General features: G+C 49.6%; 6 protein-coding genes across 6 annotated transcripts; 4 read left to right on the top strand and 2 right to left on the bottom strand.

Moving 5' to 3' along the window:
* Positions 1–314: 314 nt before the first annotated feature.
* On the bottom strand, positions 315–1,526 carry Pdw03_2603 (Pantetheine-phosphate adenylyltransferase family protein; the record flags this gene model as incomplete). The annotated part of the gene is made up of 1 exon (XM_014681852.1): positions 315–1,526. One exon carries the CDS (start codon positions 1,524–1,526, stop codon positions 315–317), a length of 1,212 nt encoding a protein of 403 aa, XP_014537338.1.
* Positions 1,527–1,997: 471 nt separating this feature from the next.
* Positions 1,998–4,000, top strand: Pdw03_2604 (WD repeat protein; the record flags this gene model as incomplete). The annotated part of the gene is made up of 4 exons (XM_014681854.1): positions 1,998–2,729; positions 2,781–3,384; positions 3,440–3,520; positions 3,576–4,000. The coding sequence occupies 4 exons, from the start codon at positions 1,998–2,000 to the stop codon at positions 3,998–4,000; spliced, it is 1,842 nt and encodes a 613-aa protein (XP_014537340.1).
* An 809-nt stretch (positions 4,001–4,809) lies between these two features.
* Positions 4,810–6,438, bottom strand: Pdw03_2605 (Acyltransferase, putative; the record flags this gene model as incomplete). Its single annotated transcript, XM_014681855.1, has 1 exon — positions 4,810–6,438. One exon carries the CDS (start codon positions 6,436–6,438, stop codon positions 4,810–4,812), a length of 1,629 nt encoding a protein of 542 aa, XP_014537341.1.
* A 2,805-nt stretch (positions 6,439–9,243) lies between these two features.
* On the top strand, positions 9,244–11,717 carry Pdw03_2606 (MRNA capping nucleoside-triphosphatase, putative; the record flags this gene model as incomplete). The annotated part of the gene is made up of 3 exons (XM_014681856.1): positions 9,244–10,959; positions 11,030–11,485; positions 11,544–11,717. 3 exons carry the CDS (start codon positions 9,244–9,246, stop codon positions 11,715–11,717), a joined length of 2,346 nt encoding a protein of 781 aa, XP_014537342.1.
* Positions 11,718–12,857: 1,140 nt separating this feature from the next.
* On the top strand, positions 12,858–13,514 carry Pdw03_2607 (Fungal transcriptional regulatory protein, N-terminal; the record flags this gene model as incomplete). Its single annotated transcript, XM_014681857.2, has 3 exons — positions 12,858–13,131; positions 13,184–13,261; positions 13,324–13,514. The coding sequence occupies 3 exons, from the start codon at positions 12,858–12,860 to the stop codon at positions 13,512–13,514; spliced, it is 543 nt and encodes a 180-aa protein (XP_014537343.2).
* A 1,037-nt stretch (positions 13,515–14,551) lies between these two features.
* On the top strand, positions 14,552–16,654 carry Pdw03_2608 (Protein kinase-like domain; the record flags this gene model as incomplete). The annotated part of the gene is made up of 1 exon (XM_066100241.1): positions 14,552–16,654. The coding sequence occupies one exon, from the start codon at positions 14,552–14,554 to the stop codon at positions 16,652–16,654; it is 2,103 nt and encodes a 700-aa protein (XP_065955641.1).
* Positions 16,655–19,064: the final 2,410 nt, after the last annotated feature.

Below are 19,064 nucleotides of genomic sequence, written 5' to 3' on the forward strand. Positions count from 1 at the left end.
GTAACGCTGCCACACAGTAATCACATGATAGATTGAATCTGCGGCCAGCCAGCGTGCAAATCTGCAGGAAAGACCATTCAGCGAGAGCGAGTAGTGTTGGAGGGGCCACTGCAGACCCCGCCGGGAGGTCGTCACATCATGCAGAGTGATGGGCCATGCGTGTGAATTATGTGTCTGACCAAGAGGCAGGCAACAATTGATTGGGGATTAATTGCCGAAATCAAGACGAACTAATGTATGTACAAGTGGTTGAGAGATTATTTACTAGCTGTTGGATCTCCTGTATCATTACGTGCCATGTGTGTATGTACCCATCAGACCTTTGCGAGATGAACTTGGCGCCGTCTGATATCTGTGCTGCTGATTTTGGACTCGAAGCCCTCGACATCAGTGGCTGTGGCTGCCTCTCCAGATTGGAGTACATCCACCTCGAATACGGCAAGGCCTTTCCATCCCTTCTTCGCCCGCTCTTCGTTAACGGCCGCCCCTCCTGAGTGTGTCTCCTTTGAGACAACAATTGCTCCAAGGTTCTCCTCGGTAATCGTGGGCCCAAATGGATCAGAGATCTCCACAAATTCAAAAGCCAGGTTGGGTTGTACCCTTACGAGGACAGTCTTCCCATTGGGACCTGGCGCAAAAGCACGTTTGATCTGCGGTGACTTCTTTTCAGGCGAGAAATCCATAATGGCCGTCAGAAAATCTGCAGTACTCTGCCAACGCTCCTCCCAACTCTCGAGAAATTCAGCATATTTTTTATTAACCAACAGCGCATCCCCGGTCACTCCGATGGTCAGGCAGCCCTCCTGCTCCCGGTCCAGCGGTTCCAGGACCAATGCAACTGCTGTGAGCAAGAGCTTGTGACCAACATGAAGATGATCAAATGTGCCACCAACAACCACGGAATAGTATGGAGTGTGTGCGTGTTGGTCGTCAGGAATTAACAGGCGGTCAGAGACTACCCAGTCAGACTTTCGTGTGATGGCTTGCATGCTTGCCGCCATGCCGTCCCAGGCCTGGCTGCCAACACTGTTGGCGAAGGAATCAGCCAAAGTTTGGCCGGTGGTGTTGGATAGATAAAAAACATAATCCCAACACCGCCCTGAATTTGCTAGTGATTGGATGTCCAGAATAGGCCCAAAGCGAGAACTATCAGAGACCTGGATGGCCGAGGGGTTCTCACTTGCATCGATAAATACCACCCGGGTATCAATGCCACCTGGAGAATCCAATTGAATGTGTTGTGTAGCACAGACAACACCAACCAGGGTATAGACGCTGGTCAGATAATGCTGGAGTTGTGCAAACACTGTGGCCCGAGGTTGACAGCTTGGGGAAAGAAGATCTGGGATGGCCAGAGCAATATCCAACACAGCTGTTCGATTGGAACCAATCAGGGTATTTGAGAGCTTAGTGTAGACATCCACCAAGGGTGACTGAAAGGCATCTTTGACTTGGGTAAAAGAAAAGGCTGCAGGCGGGGGAAGTAAAAGTAAAGCCGAGGTTGAATTGGTATGATCGGAAGCCATGACGTGAAGAATGTATAACTACAGTCACAAGCACTGGGGTTAACACTCAAATGAGGAGATAGACGATCAAAGAAACCAAAGGATCACATAGAAATTACAGAAGTCACATAGACAAAAAGAATTACCACCCTGAAGAAGTGATCGGATCCATCCCCATCACAGACTGGGGTACTTGGCTGAGTCAGCTGCTCTCGTGGGATGACACCGCCCTCTGTCCTCCACTCAACAACTCTCTGATTGAGATGAGGATGCCATTGCGAGCCAAGTGACCTGATAAGTTGGAGTGAGATCTAGCTGACACGGTCCTCTGGTTGGAGCTCCTTCGAAGCCCCGCTATATCCCCAATCTGGTGCATCCTCAACCACCTTCTCTGATCTCGATCGAGAAATAGTGGAGCTCATCCTCCACCTACGATCCATCGCACCATCCCCCGCATAGACGGTGCTCTTGCTCGTCGGCGTAGACCGCATCATGTCGAATCCCATCTCCTATGACTCCCACCGGCGGTCAGCTGTGTTCAGTCGACAACCGGAGGAACTTCACATTCCATCAATCGGGCTAACCAACCCAAACCTGTCCCTCCAATCCTCCTCGCAGGACTATCCCACCACAGCGGACGCAGGTGCCCGGCTTCCCTCTATCAACGTTCAACAGAGCTCTCAGTACAGCGGCGACGGAATCAACAGCAGCACTACCCTCCCAGGGGCCTTGCAGCCAGGAAACCAGAACCGTCCGGCTCCAGCATCCATAAACCCTGCTCCATCGGTCGTCCCTACCATGCCACAGACATCGTCGCAAACCAACCATCGAGCCAGCATGATTAATTCACATGGACATTCACAGTCTAGTCCAGCCGGGTTCGACCAAACCATGTACAAACAACATGGTGCGCCTGATGGCTCGAAATTTCCCTCCTCTCCAGGAGCATTTCCGCCTCACACCCCTCAAGGCTCCAAGTACTCTCCCTTGGGTCTGTCCGATATCAGGCCATCCGGTGAACACATGTTGAGCGAGGCACTTATGAACCCCGGAATATCTTCGATGCCTTGCAACAACGGAGACAACCAGGTGCCGACTAACAGCAATTACGTGGCACCTTGGCCTATTTATGCAGTGGATTGGTGCAAATGGCCCATCACAGGAAACTCGGGCTTTGGTGGAAAGCTAGCCATGGGAAGTTATTTAGAAGACAGTCACAACTATGTATGTGCATTCGCTCTACGGATGAAAATGGTTATGCTAACAAGTTGACAGATTCAGATTCTCGATGCACACTGGACGCAACCAGATCCCGACGCCTCAGACGCGGCTGCGGGAGGGATTAAACTGGAATATGTGAAAACTGCTGAGGCGACACATTCTTACCCGGTTACCCGCATCCTCTGGGAGCCTCCCTCATCTCAGAAGCAGTCGACTGATTTGTTGGCCACGTCAGGAGATCACCTTCGCTTATGGTCGTTGCCAAATTCTCAGCCTCTTCAAAGCTCGAACTCGATCACTCGTCCTATGAACCAGCGAGACCCCGCCACTTCTAAGCTCTCCCCGCTTGCTTTGCTGTCTAACTCAAAATCCCCCGAGCACACTGCTCCCATCACCTCTCTTGACTGGAATACGATTTCTCCCAGTCTGATCATTACTTCGAGCATTGACACAACTTGCACCATTTGGGATATTCCCACATTGACAGCGAAGACGCAACTGATTGCCCATGACAAGGAGGTGTATGACGTTCGCTTCTGCGCAAACAGTGTGGATGTCTTTGTAAGCTGTGGTGCTGATGGGAGTGTGCGAATGTTTGATCTGCGCAGCCTTGAGCATAGCACAATCATTTACGAGCCCACAGATAAGAGCGAGAAGCGTAGGTGTCTGGCTAGAACAAAAGCATCTGACCTGAATACTGACAACCCCTTCAGCGGCGATAGCCCCTGGGAGCTCTAGCCCCCCTGGTCAATCGCAAACTGGCCTCTACCCTCCGCCTTTGCTGAGAATCGCAGGTATGGACGACGTGATCACAACATAGTGTATAAATACAAGCTAATAGTCTCCCAGCATCCCCCCATGATGCCCATCTCCTGGCAACATTCTCTCAGGACTCCAGTGTTGTCCGCGTTCTCGATGTCCGACAACCCGGCCAAGCCCTATTGGAACTGAAGGGCCACTCAGCTGCCTTGAACTGCGTTGAGTGGTCTCCAAGCCGTCGTGGCATCCTCGCATCTGGCGCCGACGATAGTATGGTCCTCCTCTGGGACCTCATCAACCAGCACAATGCTGCACCAGTCGCCTCCCCTCCCTCCACCACCACAGGAGCCCCGCCTTCCACGACCTCTGAGCGCGGCCCAGCCGGCGTCTGGCAGAGCGAATACGAAGTGTCCAACATCAGCTGGTCCCCACAAGGCGGGCCCAACCACACCGGCCAGCCACGGGAATGGTTGGGAGTGTGCGGTGGACGAGGACTGACAGGTGTAGCGTTATGAGCCAACTAAAAAAGAAGCCTTGGTTTTCTAACGACATCCCTTCTTTTTACCTGGAGCTTTCCAACAACCAAGGCTCTTGCATTAGATGGTCCAGTCTCTTTGATGTTTGTTTCTGTTTGCCGCGGTCCAATGCTTCGCGTGCGCACAGCATCTCCTGTTTTACTTCGCTTTGCTGTTTGTGTGCTTCAATAGTACCGGTCGGCTTCTCTGTATCGGAATCGGTACGCTCTTTGCATGGATCGAGTGACAACTCGCTGATCTTCATGGCCGACTCTTGTGTCTATTGATTGGCCATACTCTTGACTTGTTTGGTATGAGTGAACGAATGAACGAACTCTACATTGGATAAGTACCATTTGACATTGGTTGAGAGTGGCCCTTGGGCGCCTATCCTACGTAAACCAGTGTAATCTCGTTACCCCGAGCTCATGGCTCCTTTGGAACAACTAGGATTGATGACAGGGCCAACTTGGCCGGAAGGATTGAACCGCTAGGATAGAAACCGCGTACAACTTTGTTGCAATTGACATTCTTTTCACCGGTTGTACGAGAACGAGATATGCATCTACTTCCATTTCCTGTTGAAAGAGTGTACGACGTGATAGTCTTGCTTCAATAACGAGTATAAGCACCGGAGCTAAAGTAAATGAGAACGGATAGACCGAAAGTCCAACGCAGTAACAATAACCAAAACGGCTCGCCCAGCGAGCAGGTATTATATGGAGGACAGGCGTACCAAGTCAGAGAAAGCAACCGCTACCCAATCGCAGTCTAATATAAACAGGTTGATGCTAAGTCAAAAAAAGATTTCACCCTGCGCGAGTAGCCAGAATTGGGCGACTGAGTGTCGGGCCCTTGGAAATGAGACGATCTTCGAGCGAGCGCGCGAACTTGACGCTGGGAATGTCCACAGCGCGCCAGAACACATCGCCTAGCCAGATGGAGACGGGAAGGCAGATCAGCCACCCAATGAGGAAGCCGAGACAGTATTGGAAGTTGGTCTCTTTGCCGGTGAGTTTCCAAATGTTGGGCATGATGGAGTAGCCCAGACAATGGAGCACGGGGCCGTGGACGACGTAGAATGCAAAGGAGATCTTGCCTAGGTATTGGGAGAGGGAATTTGTGAAGAGTTTCTGAATATCAGGGGAGTGGTTGATAGAGAAGACAATCAGGACGGCTCCGATGGTCTGGGCGAAGCGGTGCGGTTCCGGGTAGGTCTTAGGAGTGATGTGCCACAGCCAGCTGTAGAATGGCGTCCATTTGAAACCGATGTTAGGACATGAACCGAAGTAGAGACCGACTATGAATAGTGAGATCCATAGTCCACGGCGGGAGACTCTGATGGTGGTTTTGCTGCCGGGACTGAGGCGAATGGTTATGTTGTCGTCTTCGACCGCCGATCGTGCGGATGACTCCCAGGTTCCGTTAATGAGATCCACTTCGGCCATCAGCATGCCAAGGAGGAATAGGACGATTTCCCAGCGACCATACCGAATGCAGAACCAAGTCAAGCCAGAAACTGCTGTCATGCGCACAGGTGCCACCAAGCGTGATGTTCCCATGATGACGACGAATAGGATGAGCGAGGAGCGGAATTCGAGAGGAATTGTCCAAAGGTGCGGATTGTAATAGTTGTAGTAGAGCGCATAGTCGAATGGATTTATCAAGGTCGCCAACGTGACCCACAAGTCGTCGATTTGTTTAAAGAAGGATTTGTACATATGTGGATGTTGCTCGTTAGTGCCGAGGATTGTGTGTCCCTCCTTGATGACGACATGGGAGTAATTGTACAGCCCAAGACGAATAGCCACAAAGACACCAAGAATTCCAGCAATGGCGGGAATATATAGACGAAATGCTCGGCGGAAGATTCCCGATGCAAGCACGGTGAAAGTTTGATCCAAGGACCTGCTCCGGATCGTTTTCAGCGGTTTATATGACAGAACGTAGCCGGAGAGGATGAAGAAGATGGCCACCATGATGTGACCAGAAATCAGCATATGGAAGAAGGGCAACTGGTGAAGTCCAAAGTTTTCTCCGCCAAATCCCCATCCTATCGCGACCTTCCATGTATACGTGAAGAAGAAATGGAAGTTAAAGACCAGCAGACAGGCCCAGCCACGCAGCCCATCTAGGGCCGCGATGGCATGGAGCTTCTCAGGCTGGGGTGGCGAACTGCCCACCAAGTGTTGTAGAAAACTTGGCGTGAGCGCAAGTGTCAACTTGTGCCATGTGTCTTCGGCATATGCCAGCCAGTCTCCTTGTGACATCTTCGGTGCCAATTCATCGGGATGTGCGAGGATGTATGAGGGGTGAAATTGCGAAAAGCCATTCCAGCGGGTTGTGAGCGTCGATCCAGAATCCGAGGCAGATTCAAGATCTTTCAAAGGGATATCGGACGCCGAGGTGGAGGCCCGATCTTCGAGGTGGGATGTCATAATGTTATGTTCTGCAGGTCGATCGATCGCAAGTGGGTATGTCCAGTGGGGATAGATGCCTTAATTAACACGCGCTAACCGTTGACGGGAAGCATTTAGGTCGGTATAGGGTATTGAGAATGTCGAGAGATGGGAACTGGACAGTTCGCTCGTCCAGCGAGGTGTGATAAAGCCGATGATGCGGCCCCGGGGACTGAGGTCGGCGAATTCGGGCAAATGCGTCAGCAGAAAGGGGCCTGTTTCACCGCCAGTGGAAATGGCGAATGTTCAGGTGAAATCGAGAATCGCACGAGAGTTAGGGAAGGTCACGTATAGCCAAAAAGCCAAGGAGATTAAACTGAAGACATGGCAGAGAGCCGCCGATCGATTGCCGTTTTCGTTTGGACCGCATTCAGAATGCGGTCGTACATCAAAGTACTTGGTATTTTCACACAAATGAGGATCTAATTCACGATTCAATTCCCTTCATGTGAAATTCCGATGTACATAGATATGTATATCTATCATTGTGCCCTCGAGATAGCTGACGCGTCAGTATTATGCAGCAGGCGAGTATCAACAATCATACATGTCAATTTCTACGACTCCACAAGGTTGAATCGCTGAATGGTTCCTACACTATATCTTCTGCCTCTTGAATTGACAGTAGAAAACTTGCAGTATTTGAGGTCCACAGAAAAGGAGCTGGACCGTTTACATGTCATTAACATTGAGATCATTAACCTTGTCAACTTCAGAATCATCATCTCAATCAACAGAGTCAACATCAAAAGAACCACCCTCCGATCCGTCATTCTTAGATCTGGCATGTGCAGAACCAGTCTCACCATCACCAAGTTCAGAATCAGAATCGTAAAAAGGGTTCGGCTCGTCATCCTCAAGAGTCTCCTCCTCCTCTTCCCCACCATCTCCAGCTAACTTGGACAGTTTCTTGATATCATATGTCACACGAGCACGAGTTTCCCATAGACCCTCACAAACGACTACTCTATCATTAATGTCCTGTGCTAACGATCTGTCATCTAAAGGGGATCGGTACCATTTATCAGAGTTTAAAGAACCACGCTGCTTGGATTGAGTCGAAGTAGAAGGAGACGATCCTTCATAAGAAATTAAGCTAGGTCCTGCAGGCTGATAAAACTTATCAGGTTACAGGAAGTACAGAGTATCGATCGCACAAATCCATTGGATGTGCCATTTTGGAGCACCAGGGTCCCGAAAGCTGCACTTTGATTGTACACTATTGAACGAGCAGCTCATACATGCTCCAGGAAACAAAGCCATCGTAGAACTTCTTGGATGGGAAACAATGCAAGAGCCAAAGGGGCCTCGACCTCTCATGCACTGTTCACGCTCTTGTCCAGGAACAGCCACAGTATCTGAGCATTGACCAAGCGCAGCTCGACATTTTATATAAGTTGAGATGCAATTTATTACCAAGACGCCAGTCAAGATTGTAGACTGGAGCTAAGGCAATTCATTGAAGATCTAATCGACTGTTGTAAAGATTGGCAGGGGATTCCGTGAAGAGTCAAGTGTAGGGCGAGCTATCGAAAACATTAGAATGGCACTGTAAGAACAGATCTAAGCACCGTTGAAAGGAAGAGATTGTCACTTAACTTTTGAAGCAGTTTGAGCAGCAGCAGCTTTGGGGTTCCAACGAGGAGGTAATTGAATCTCTGCAGATGAGCCGGAGGACTCGTGGCTAGATTCATTGCTCAATTGCTCAATATAGGACGTTTTTTTGACCAAAACAATTAGAATTATGAATCAGGAAACTTCTTAAGGCATACCTCTCACCGAAAAATTCAATTGATGACTTTGATGCCATAGCTGTGGTAAAAAGGGGGACGGCTGAAAAGGGATTTCCAGGACACCTACAACGATGTCTCAGAGAGAAGGGGATAACAAGGAAGATGGACTAGCTGTCTAGATCCAAAACTTTCACAATCTTTCTATCTTACACAAAAGCCGGAGAAAAGAGGCGTTTGGCAAACAAAGGTAGGTACAGGTAAACAAGAGGGCGTTGGGAAAGATGGGACGCCGAGGTGCAAAGTAGTTCGGTATGTGATAGAACAAAGAAAGCTGCGGGTCTACTATATTAGAGCATTGGGATTGTGTACTTCTGTTGAATATTGCAATAATCTCTACATCACCCAGCTGTCTGTTTTTCCTCCACTGAAAGATGTAGGGTTGTAGGTTGTAGGTTGATTGAAGAACAGTGTATAGTTCCCCAAACGGCTTAGCGCGTGACTGACTGCCTCAGGTGCCGACGCCAAGACATCTCGAGATCTCAGTCGTGGTCTTTTTTCCATCACAGAGGACATAAGAGGGTTAAAAGACGTATCTCACGTCAAAGATTGTTTGAAAATTGTATGAATTGGGTGGTTGATAGATAGAAATTTTTCATAGTCCGCTCTACCAAGCTCTCCGAATGCATCATACCTCCAAGAGCTCCGTTTCCACGGGAGCCTCGCTGGACAATTTTGAGCTCCCAAGCTCCCAACGTAGAACTTTAGACAACTCAGTGATCGATACCAATTGATGCACAATACAGACAATTGGGCCTTGATGTCGCCGGTTCCCTAAAGCGGCGACGATCCTCTCAGCTCCCTGATTCGCGCAATTCCGCAGTTGGAGAACTTCTCCCTTCCTCTTTATCCATCCACGCTCATTGTGCCGCCGCCTTCTTTCAGCTCCCCGACATCTTGCGATACGATCTGGATGTCGCGATCGCCTGTCGCGTGCAATTCTTGATAAAAGTGTTTGCGTAGCCGAAGTGGTCCCGAAGTGGGTGTAGTCACGATGGATTTGCGCACGATCATGAACACCGACGGTGGCGCCTCCAATCCTCCACCTCCGAGCAACTCGGCCAGTTCACCCATATCCAATCAAACCCCCCAAAAGCGCCCGAAAAAGGCAGCTTCTTACTCAGAATATCCTACACGTCCGTCCCAGCCTCCTCCGTTGCAACACCCGCAGCACGCTTCCCCAGAGCGAAACTCACCTTTCGCGTCCGTTCAATCGCCATACCAACAACTCACCTCGGGCCCAGTGAGTCATACAGCGGTGAGATCTCAGCGCAGTCAGACACCCCCACACGTTTCGACTCCGTATGGTCCCCGCACGCGTGATCCATTTGGCGCGCCGGCATACGGGTCGCATCCCCAACACCCCGGGGGTCCTCTGGTTTCACCATACACACCACAGCCGCTGAGTGCTGGACCGCAGTACCCAGAACATCAGTCATCTTTCGCCCAGCAGCGTTCCCAACAGCGTTCTCAATCACTTCAATCGGTGATGACAACATCCCAAGCTCCAATTGAATCTTTCCGCAGCCCTCCTGTTGCATCGCAACCTCTTCCATCGCAACACTTCTCTCCCACTGCTCATCGATCTGTTCCCGGCACCCCTCTAGGTCCTCCTCCTGTCTTTGCCACCCGCCAGTCCTCATCAACTGGCCGCCCGCCGTCGTCCGGACACGATTCCCCCGGCAATCCCCTGTCCAGTCCGAGGCCCGCACAGGAGGCCGATATACGAGATCAGGTTCCAACGCAATCACCTGTGGCCCAGCGTCAGCTCTCCCCGCATAGCTCTCAAACCTCCGAGCCGAATCATCTCCCTTCGGGCGGCTTAAAGCAAGAGCCAGCCGAGAGCGCCAGTCCCAAATCCATCTCCCGTCACAACAGCATTGTCAGGGCCTCCGAGTCAGCGCCCGCTGGTCAAATTCGTTCCTCAGAAGACCGAAAGCTGATCGAGAGTCCCACTACTACACAAAAGCCCCCCGCCGCAGGATCGGATTTCTTAACTTCTCCATTGGCACCTGGCAGTCAAATGAACAGTTCACCCTCCGGCGCTCGTCGAGGCACCCACGCCATGGACATAGACATCGACCTCGAATCGCGTGTCGATGCTTATCAGCCCAAGCTGAAGAGAAGGAGGTATACCGAGCCCCCGATCTATGCTCGACTTACGCCTCGCAACACAAGCAGACGCCCGATTATTCCCAATCCCCGTCCCCCAGTTCCAAAGCATGCGCGACAGAACCAGCAGGATTCCTCCCTCGCTGCTCGCAGACAGTCTTCCTCGATAGTGGCAGTCACACCTGTCGCACGTGTGACACGAGGACCTGCTGTTGCTTCACCAAGCACAAACATGCCTCGTGTGCAAGCTCCCCCAACTCTGCTGGCTCCTTCGCTTCGTCCACCAGGTAGTTCGCAGGCTGTAGGCTCGCTGGGTCCTTGGGAGCCGTCTCTAACAGGCTTCATTCCACACGAGGAAATTACCAAAACCCTATGTGATTTCTTGTTTCAACACGTGGTTATGAGAAATGATATGAATGCTGGTCCGACCGGCTCTGCTGCTGGCAGCCAGGGGACCATTGTCGAGATTGAGGCGAAATTGGGCCACATCATCGACATGGACAGCAGAGATCGGATCCACCTGCCCATTTTGACCGAGAGCGTCCTCAATCGGGAGAATGCACGGATTCGAACATCCTTTGAGAGCAAAATGACTGTGGTAAGTTGATGCCCCGATGTTGAGCGAGGATGCCGCGACCTCAAGGAAACTTACTTACCGCGATCTATAGGAACAACACCGCGCCATGAATAATTTCCTGAATGAGGCTGTGAAAGCATCAATGCCCCAACCTAACTCGACCCGAATCCCACTTGCATACGTGCACAAAAAAGAACGCGATACCTTCTATGAGATCCAAGCAGCTGACCTACCCCCGGTGATCCGTCAAAATCTGAACCCAAGACACAAACCGAAAGTCCGGGTAACCACCGATGAACGAACCGGTGAAATACTCGCCAAAATCGTCAAATGTCGAGTTGCCGACTTGGACGTCTGCAGTCCCCGGACAACAGTAGACTGGCGCGTCAGTGTCAATCTGGAAATGGACTATACCGGCGACGTCAGCCATCTTCCGGTGATAGATCCAGCTGTCATCAAAGGTGGACGAGGTGATCGGATCAAAGATCGCATGAGCTACCGTCACTTGGCCTACCAGGTGGACTTGACTCAAGTAGCCAAATTCGACGTAAGTCTATCATCTGTTCTGTGTCACCCTCACAAAGAGTCTTCTGACCATCTCACAGCAACAACCGGGCAAGAATGAGTTCGAGCACGAGCTAGAAGTTGAAGTCTCGGCCGAGGAAGTTCGTCGTCAGGGCCAGCTTGCTATGTCGGGCGATCCTCAGAATCAGTACGAAGACCTCGTTAAGGGCTTTGTGGATAATATCCGTCTACTGGCTCGAGCGGTGCCGCCATGATCGTCTTGGCCGCTTTGTATTATGAATTTTTTTTTCCTGTTTCAGGCTTTACTGTGGTTTGGTTTGTGGTTCACTGCAGATATGATTCTTGGTTCTGTGGTAAAAAAAAAGTACGCACTGTAATAGACGTTGTGCGTGGGGTTTCATATTGGCTATGGCAGCATTGTTTCCTGTACACGGGAGTGTTCCAATTCATCATTATTAGTCGCCTCGATTTTGGCTATTCAATCCTGTGGAAATGTTCTAGGGAAGAAAGTATAGCCCGTTCCACAGTGCATCTTGATCACAGATTGGGGGCCTTGAAAATAGCATCACCGCATACATGCTGCACCTGCTCCAGGGACAAATATCGTGGTAGATCCTGGGTGATTTCAAGGACCTGTATAGTTAAACATTGGTATAAGGACTTATGCTATACAAGTGATTCTATCACACATATCCAAAAGAATGGATGTAGGCCTGTGAAGATTTTGTCGATTGACTGATGTATGAGATGCCAATCCATCGAGATATAGCCGAGCAGGATCTTATGTGGTCCATCGAAATCGATCCAGTGCTAGGATTCACAATGTTTTCCAAGGTAAGTATTTAATTGCGCGGACTACAGACTAAGCTCCCATGGAGCTCATGGCAGACAGTATGTGCCTGGAGGAGGAACTGCCTGTGAGGGCAACCCTTGGCACACATACTGACAGTCACAGTGTAGAAGAGATACACTGCGGTCTGTCGACCTCGACCAGTACCGCACGACACCGCCGAAGAAGTGCATCTCTTTGATGCGGCGGTTGATCGGCAGTTGATGTGCTCCAATCCCAAATGAAGCCGGCATTGAACCGTCTCAGAATTTGCCGAACGTCCGAGATAGAAGTCCATATCGAAGGAAATCATTGGCTTCCCAGCCAGATACAATCGTTCAACTGTTCAAGAGACGTTTCAGGTATATTCTGATATGATAAACTGCATTTCAATCCTGTATGACGCAAAGTTCAGAGCCTATCTCTTACATCTCTTGTCTCAAGCGAGCTATCCCAAATAGGCAGTCCGATGCGCTATCAGAAACCCACATGATCTACCCCCTCGCAGTGAACACCCCCGGTCCACATGTCCTAAAACTTCCATTGATGCCATCCCAAATCCAGCATGTCGACCCGCTCACATCATGGCTGCTGGACGTGTAAACGACGGCGACGTCGCTGCGACAATGCGCGCCCTTCATGCCAAAACTGCACCGATCGTGGAGCCGCGTGCGAGGGCTATGAGGTTCGGTTAAGATGGGGTATGGGGATTGCGTCGCGTGGTCGCTTGACTGGTGCGGATACACCGGCCAAGAACTCTGTGCCGCCGAGGCCGAGGGGGAGACAGAGGGATCTTATCAAAGAGAGGGAAAGGCATGCGGAACTAGAGCAGGGCTCTGGTGAGTGTGGGTTATGAAATGATACGGTCATTTGATATTGATTGGTGCATAGCTTTGCATGGGAGTCGGGACTTGGAGCTAGCGGTTTCGCAGAGGAGAGTTGTGGATGATGAGGTTCTTTTCAATGAATGTGAGCTTGCAGCAGAAACCGTCTGAGTAGACTGTTTCAGTGCTAATTTTAATCTGGAGTAGTCATGAATAACGGCTTTAACGCGCTGCATTCGACAACAGCAGCATATACCATGCTCTATTCACGTCTCCCGCGGCTTTGTCAAGAGTCCAGCGCCTTGTATTCTATCTGCATCGCTTTTCAACTCGCACTCTCGAGCACAGTCTCCTCTCAGTTCTGCGAGTACTTCGACACCGCATTAAAAACCTTTTGATCAGAGCTAGCATGCAGTACGACCCTGTCCGATGGAACGTTGACTTCGGGGCTGCTGTTGTGCAGCATTGGCGTGCGTACCGTCCCCTTTTTGTCTCATGTATCCTCTGACCCTAAGGTCCTGACACTAATATGATCCCAGCTAATGCATGGCCTCCCTGACTTTGCAAGTACAAGGGCTATAGTCCCTATAGAATTAGGTCTCCTAGCTCCAAAAGAGAAGACTATAATGGATAGGCCATGAGAAAGGAGATAACTTGCTAAAAATAGCAGAAATGTGGTTGTTTTTTTCTCCAATATATGTTGTTATGAAAGAGATTGTAGAACACTGAAATGGTATGAAAAAATACTCTGAACTTCCTCTAAAGAATGACAAAGTGCCTTTCTAAACAATCTGTGCGGACAAGACTGACTAAACATCACATGTAGTTTTTCTGTCTCAGGGTGGCACCACACATCTGGACATGTTAGCTTAATTTTCTATGTACAAGGGTTTAGCAAGGGAGGGAGGCCGCGCTATGCGCGGCCCAAAACCTTGTTAATTATCCATGACGGGGAAATCTATAAAGCCGTGACTACACCCCATCTACTGAACTATTTATTATTGCTCTACATCGCTATCTCCAGCCGCGGAAAGCAAATCTCTTATCGAACAAGCGACTGCCTTTCGTTCCTTTCCGAAATAGAACTGACCGCTTTACATCTGCTCCTGGCCTCAGCACCAGCCGGCCAAAAAGGCACAACATTTGTCAGCGACCAAAACCCCACTATACTCGAACTCTGACAATTTCCCCGGGCCGTGGTTGCGACACGGACATAATACAAAACATCGGTTCTAGATTGCATGCCATAGGCCTAGAACTATTGTCCCTTCTCCCACCTCAGATTTCAGCCTGTCTTGAGCTTCCGACAACCAATCATAGCAGCAACGGATCCCGGATAATATCTTTGCCGAAATACGGATCAACTGATAAGCCAGCTAGCGCCGGTCGCACCTGGATAGGTATTCCTAATCCCTCTCTTCCTTTCGACGACCCAATGGCCAATAACAGCCCCACCGATTATAAGAAACTCTTTTTGCAGGAAAAAGAGAGACGGAAGCAGGCTGAAGAGCGTAATCGACAAACGACATTTGCAGAACTCCTACACCTCTGCCATAGCTTACTTTCCCGACCATTGAGATTCGAAACACCATCTCGCTCGACTACAGGGACCATACCTCTTCCCATCGGAAAATACTGTCCGACACGACTAGCACTATGGACCGATTGTTCATCTCGACAGCAAAAGATATATAGCTCTGTGTGTAACTACCTCCAGCCAACCGAGGAAGCCCCAGCACGATTGTTTACCCCCTTGATTGCGCTTGAGGATTGTGCTAGACGATTCGGTCTCCGCCCAATTAGTAGTGAGCAAGGTCTCGAGAACTACGAGCGAATCGCCGTGGAAGATCACGTCCGTGATATCATTGCAGAGCTATGCAAAATCGACGCTGCCCGAGACGAGTTCGGACTTGGAGACGGAATTTGGTTCGACAATCACACCAAATTTATCAATCCAAAAGGCGGTAGCGAAGCAAATGCAAACCAACCATCAAGCATACGCAACCCCCGACCTGATCAGTTTTGTATCAACCGAGTCAACGGCAACACTAACACTCTCCTCACTACGGTCGAATACAAGCCGCCCCACAAGCTTTCTGTCGAAGCCCTTCGCGTGGGGCTCAGGGAAATGGATCTATGGAAATGCATGTTTAGAGCTAATAAAACCCCTACGGATCCCACAGAAAAATTGAAATACGATGCAGAGCGGCTCGTCTGCTCCGCTATTGTCCAGGAATACCATGTGATGATCCAGGAGGGACTCGAGTACTCTTATGTAACGAATGGGGTCGCTCGTATCCTTCTCCGCGTTCCATACGACGATCCTAGCACAGTGTACTACTTTTTCTGTGATCCTAACAGCGAACAGAGTCTCCAAGAGCCGAAGACCTCCATCGCTAGGGTTCTGTGTCTGTGTTTGATGGCGTTCCATTCCCCTGTTCGTGGCCAGGAATGGAGAAATACTGTACAGTCGCGGCTCCATTTGTGGACAACGAGCTTCGACCACGCTCTTTCTCAGACTCCCAAGGAAGTCTTGCAGCAAATCTCTCCGCAATCCGACAGTACCGACCCAGAGTATGTGAGTCCAGAATCGAGTTCGGACTACCAACCATCGTCGCCTCTACAGGAATCTCCGACAGCGGGTCGCCGTGTGCGCACGAGGTCTCAAGCCAGCTGTGCGCCCTCGGATGTGCGCCACCGGACGCAGTCGCCAGACTCGTCAGGCTCCGACTCGAATCAAGCGACGGGACGCAAACGAGGCTTCAGCCAGATCAGATCTTCCCCTTCTGCGCAACGAGCAGCTCGTCAAATCGAGGCCGCGAAAGACAAAGGCGGCCATTCCAAACGCCATGATGCGCAATTTTGCACCCAACGATGCTTACTCGGGTTGCAGACTGGAGGTATCCTAGACGACAGTTGCCCAAACATGAAGCTCCATCGTCGGGGCCAAGATGTCATGAAACATTCCATCACCGCGGAGGATTTAGTGGGGTTGCTCAAAGCACAACTGGATGAAAACATTGATCGATGTACGCCCCTTGGAAATTGCGGGGCATACGGCGCGCCATTTAAACTCATTTGTGATAAATATGGCTATGTTGTCGTTGGGAAAGGGACCACGTCGGGTCTTTGGAAAGAAGTCTCCCGCGAGGCGCAGGTATATCAAGTCCTGCGGAAGGCTCAAGCATCCGCTGTGCCTGTTTTCCTCGGTACAATCGACTTGAAAAAAATTTATTTTCTTCATGGGGCTGGAGAGATTCGTCACATGCTCGTTATGGGCTGGGGGGGCGAAAGCACAGCAACGATGGAGCTGACGCCGGGGCTTCTCAAAAATATTAACAAATCGAATAAGGAAATCGAAGCTTTAGGAATCTTCCACGAAGATCTTCGGCCCGACAATATCCTTTGGAATGAAGAGCTCAGGCGGGCATTGATTATCGACTTTCATCGCTCTACATTGAAATGTCGGCCAGCTCCAAAGCGATCACGAGCAAAGACACGATTTTGGCGAACAGAGTCAGGCGATGTAAAGCGTTAACGTGTTCTCTGAGAGTATCGGTTACATACAGTCTGTTTTTTTTTATGAGAGATTGCATATTGCATGATAATGAAGCGTTTCTACCACTAGCACTGCGCACTTTCAAAGCCTTCGCCAGAACAGACTCGTCTTTCACAATGCCATCTCCCTGATCCACGTCAGCATCGGTCGCCAGATTTCCGAAGAGATGAAGTCCTTTGGCTATCACCCAAAAGCTCTCGGTCGGCAAGTCTAGGATAGTGGCGTGTAACTTAGTGGCGTGTAGGTCATTATTAGTCTCTATAAGCCTTGGTGAATAAGTATAGCTTCTTGGAAGTAACGACTATCAGATCATGATTGTTGGTGGTCAGTTCTATTTCGGAAAGGAACGAAAGGCAGTCGCTTGTTCGATAGGAGATTTGCTTTCCGCGGCTGGAGATAGCGATGTAGAGCAATAAAAAATAGTCCAGTAGATGGGGTGTAGTCACGGCTTCATAGATTTCCCCGTCATGGATAATTAATTGCCGAACTCGAACATAGGCATTGTCTTGCATATTCTAAATGGTCATTTACCAAGCATTCGCTCCTGGGGCCCACCTACAGGTTCCCGGGAGCTTAGGGGCTCCCGGGACTCGGTGGTTCCTAGGAGGGACAATGCCGTCTGTGAATGACGACGAATAAAGAGCATATAACAGACTTATTGAACTCTAAGCCATTTTCTTTAGAAAACGCGAGATAGGTGGCTTCATGCCGTTGGAACCTACAGCACAGAGCTAATCTAGTAAGCACCGTAGCTGGCAATCCGGGCTTAGGGCTGAAGTCCCCTTTGTTCTTACACCATAGCAACAAGCCTGTTAGAGATACTAGAGATCTACGATGAATGTAGATGTAACTGGAAATCTCCTGATGCGTTGAGAGAGAGAAACTATCTACATGCTATGACTGAGACTAAGTACTGGGAGCAAACAGCGGTGGTCACGTGACCCTCCAACAGGTATATATGTTGACCGGCGATTCAGAGAGCTTTAATACTTGTTCTCAGTTGAATTTCTGCCCTGGAGGCATTCTACACGTTTGTCGTGACAGACACCTAAAATCGATAGTCTATCCATAGCTTCGTCTTTAGCTGTCTGAAAACACCTTTCGACGATGAAAACGGCCGAAAATCTCAAATCCTCGGAGTGCATCACCGTGTAACTTAATCCTTGGTAGGGCAAATGCCCCCATTTTCACCTTACCTTTCACATTTTCCGTTGACTTTCAATGTCCATCCCGACTTTTCTAAGGCAAATCAACCCCTGGCGTACTGTAGAGAGGAACCATTTTTCCCTTGGATATTCACAGCACCTTTGAAATCCAACTATCCATGTGAAAGCTACCTCTCAGCTCACTAATACGTTTCAAAGATTGTCCAGCACACCTGCAAAGTCAGCAAGTTTTGAGGAGACTTGTGCAGTCTAGCAAAGAGCAATCTCCTTCGTGCTGGCTGGCCATCTTCTGCCCACACCATATTGAGATCGAAATTCTTCACATTTCGGCCCTAGAAATGTATAGCCGGCTCCCGATGAGGAAAAGAAGCACCAGAGAGATGGTTGTTGGCACAGATGCCTAAAGCGAAGTAAGCAGATACCCAAATGGAAAATTAATGATTTAAAATCTTTCCGCGTGGACCAGCAAACCCCTCATAAGAACAACACCCAGCCACTCCTAGTGATTCCGTTCCACTTGTTCAGTTGTTCACCTGTTGAAATGTGGACTTGCGTGATTGGCCATGCACATGTTGCTTCGTGCTTGAAGTTTTCGCACGACACTTTTCGGAACAATACAATTTGAACAGCTTGCCGGTCCAACCTATGAGTCAGCTGTTGGCTGCGTCTAGATTCCAAGTCACCTAGTGATTTATGTGAGATTTGATAATCCACTGATGTCTGTATTCCAGCTAAGTGAGTCTCAGTGGTGATTGATTCTCATCTAATCCGTAGCTTTTTCACCCTGTCGATTATCGCGCAAGCACCCCGCTCACACGATGCTAGTTTTCTACCGTGATTCTTAGCCATTCGCATCCTTCAACTTATTCTCCCATGTGGCACACTATATACGACCGTGACTTAATACCGGCTCTTATTGCTCGCTATTACCGGGGTTTAGTGAGCACACACGAAAAAAGGGGTTGTATTGGAGGAAGCCAGGGCTTAGCGCTTATCAATTAAATACTTCATGTAGCTACTAACTGACACTATCCAATAGAAATAATGCGATCTTTGCAGAATCTTAAGACCCCATTTTCGACCATGTATTGTCTCAATGTATTCGACATGAATCTCCAGGATGATCATGAGCGTACAACCCATATTAAGTAGCCATAACTGGCTGGCTTGAGAAGAACATTGGCGGGCATCGAGAGATTCTCTTTTCATACATCCAATTTGAT

The sequence above is a fragment of the Penicillium digitatum genome, chromosome 1, assembly GCF_016767815.1.
Source record: "Penicillium digitatum chromosome 1, complete sequence".
Lineage (NCBI taxonomy): Eukaryota > Fungi > Ascomycota > Eurotiomycetes > Eurotiales > Aspergillaceae > Penicillium > Penicillium digitatum.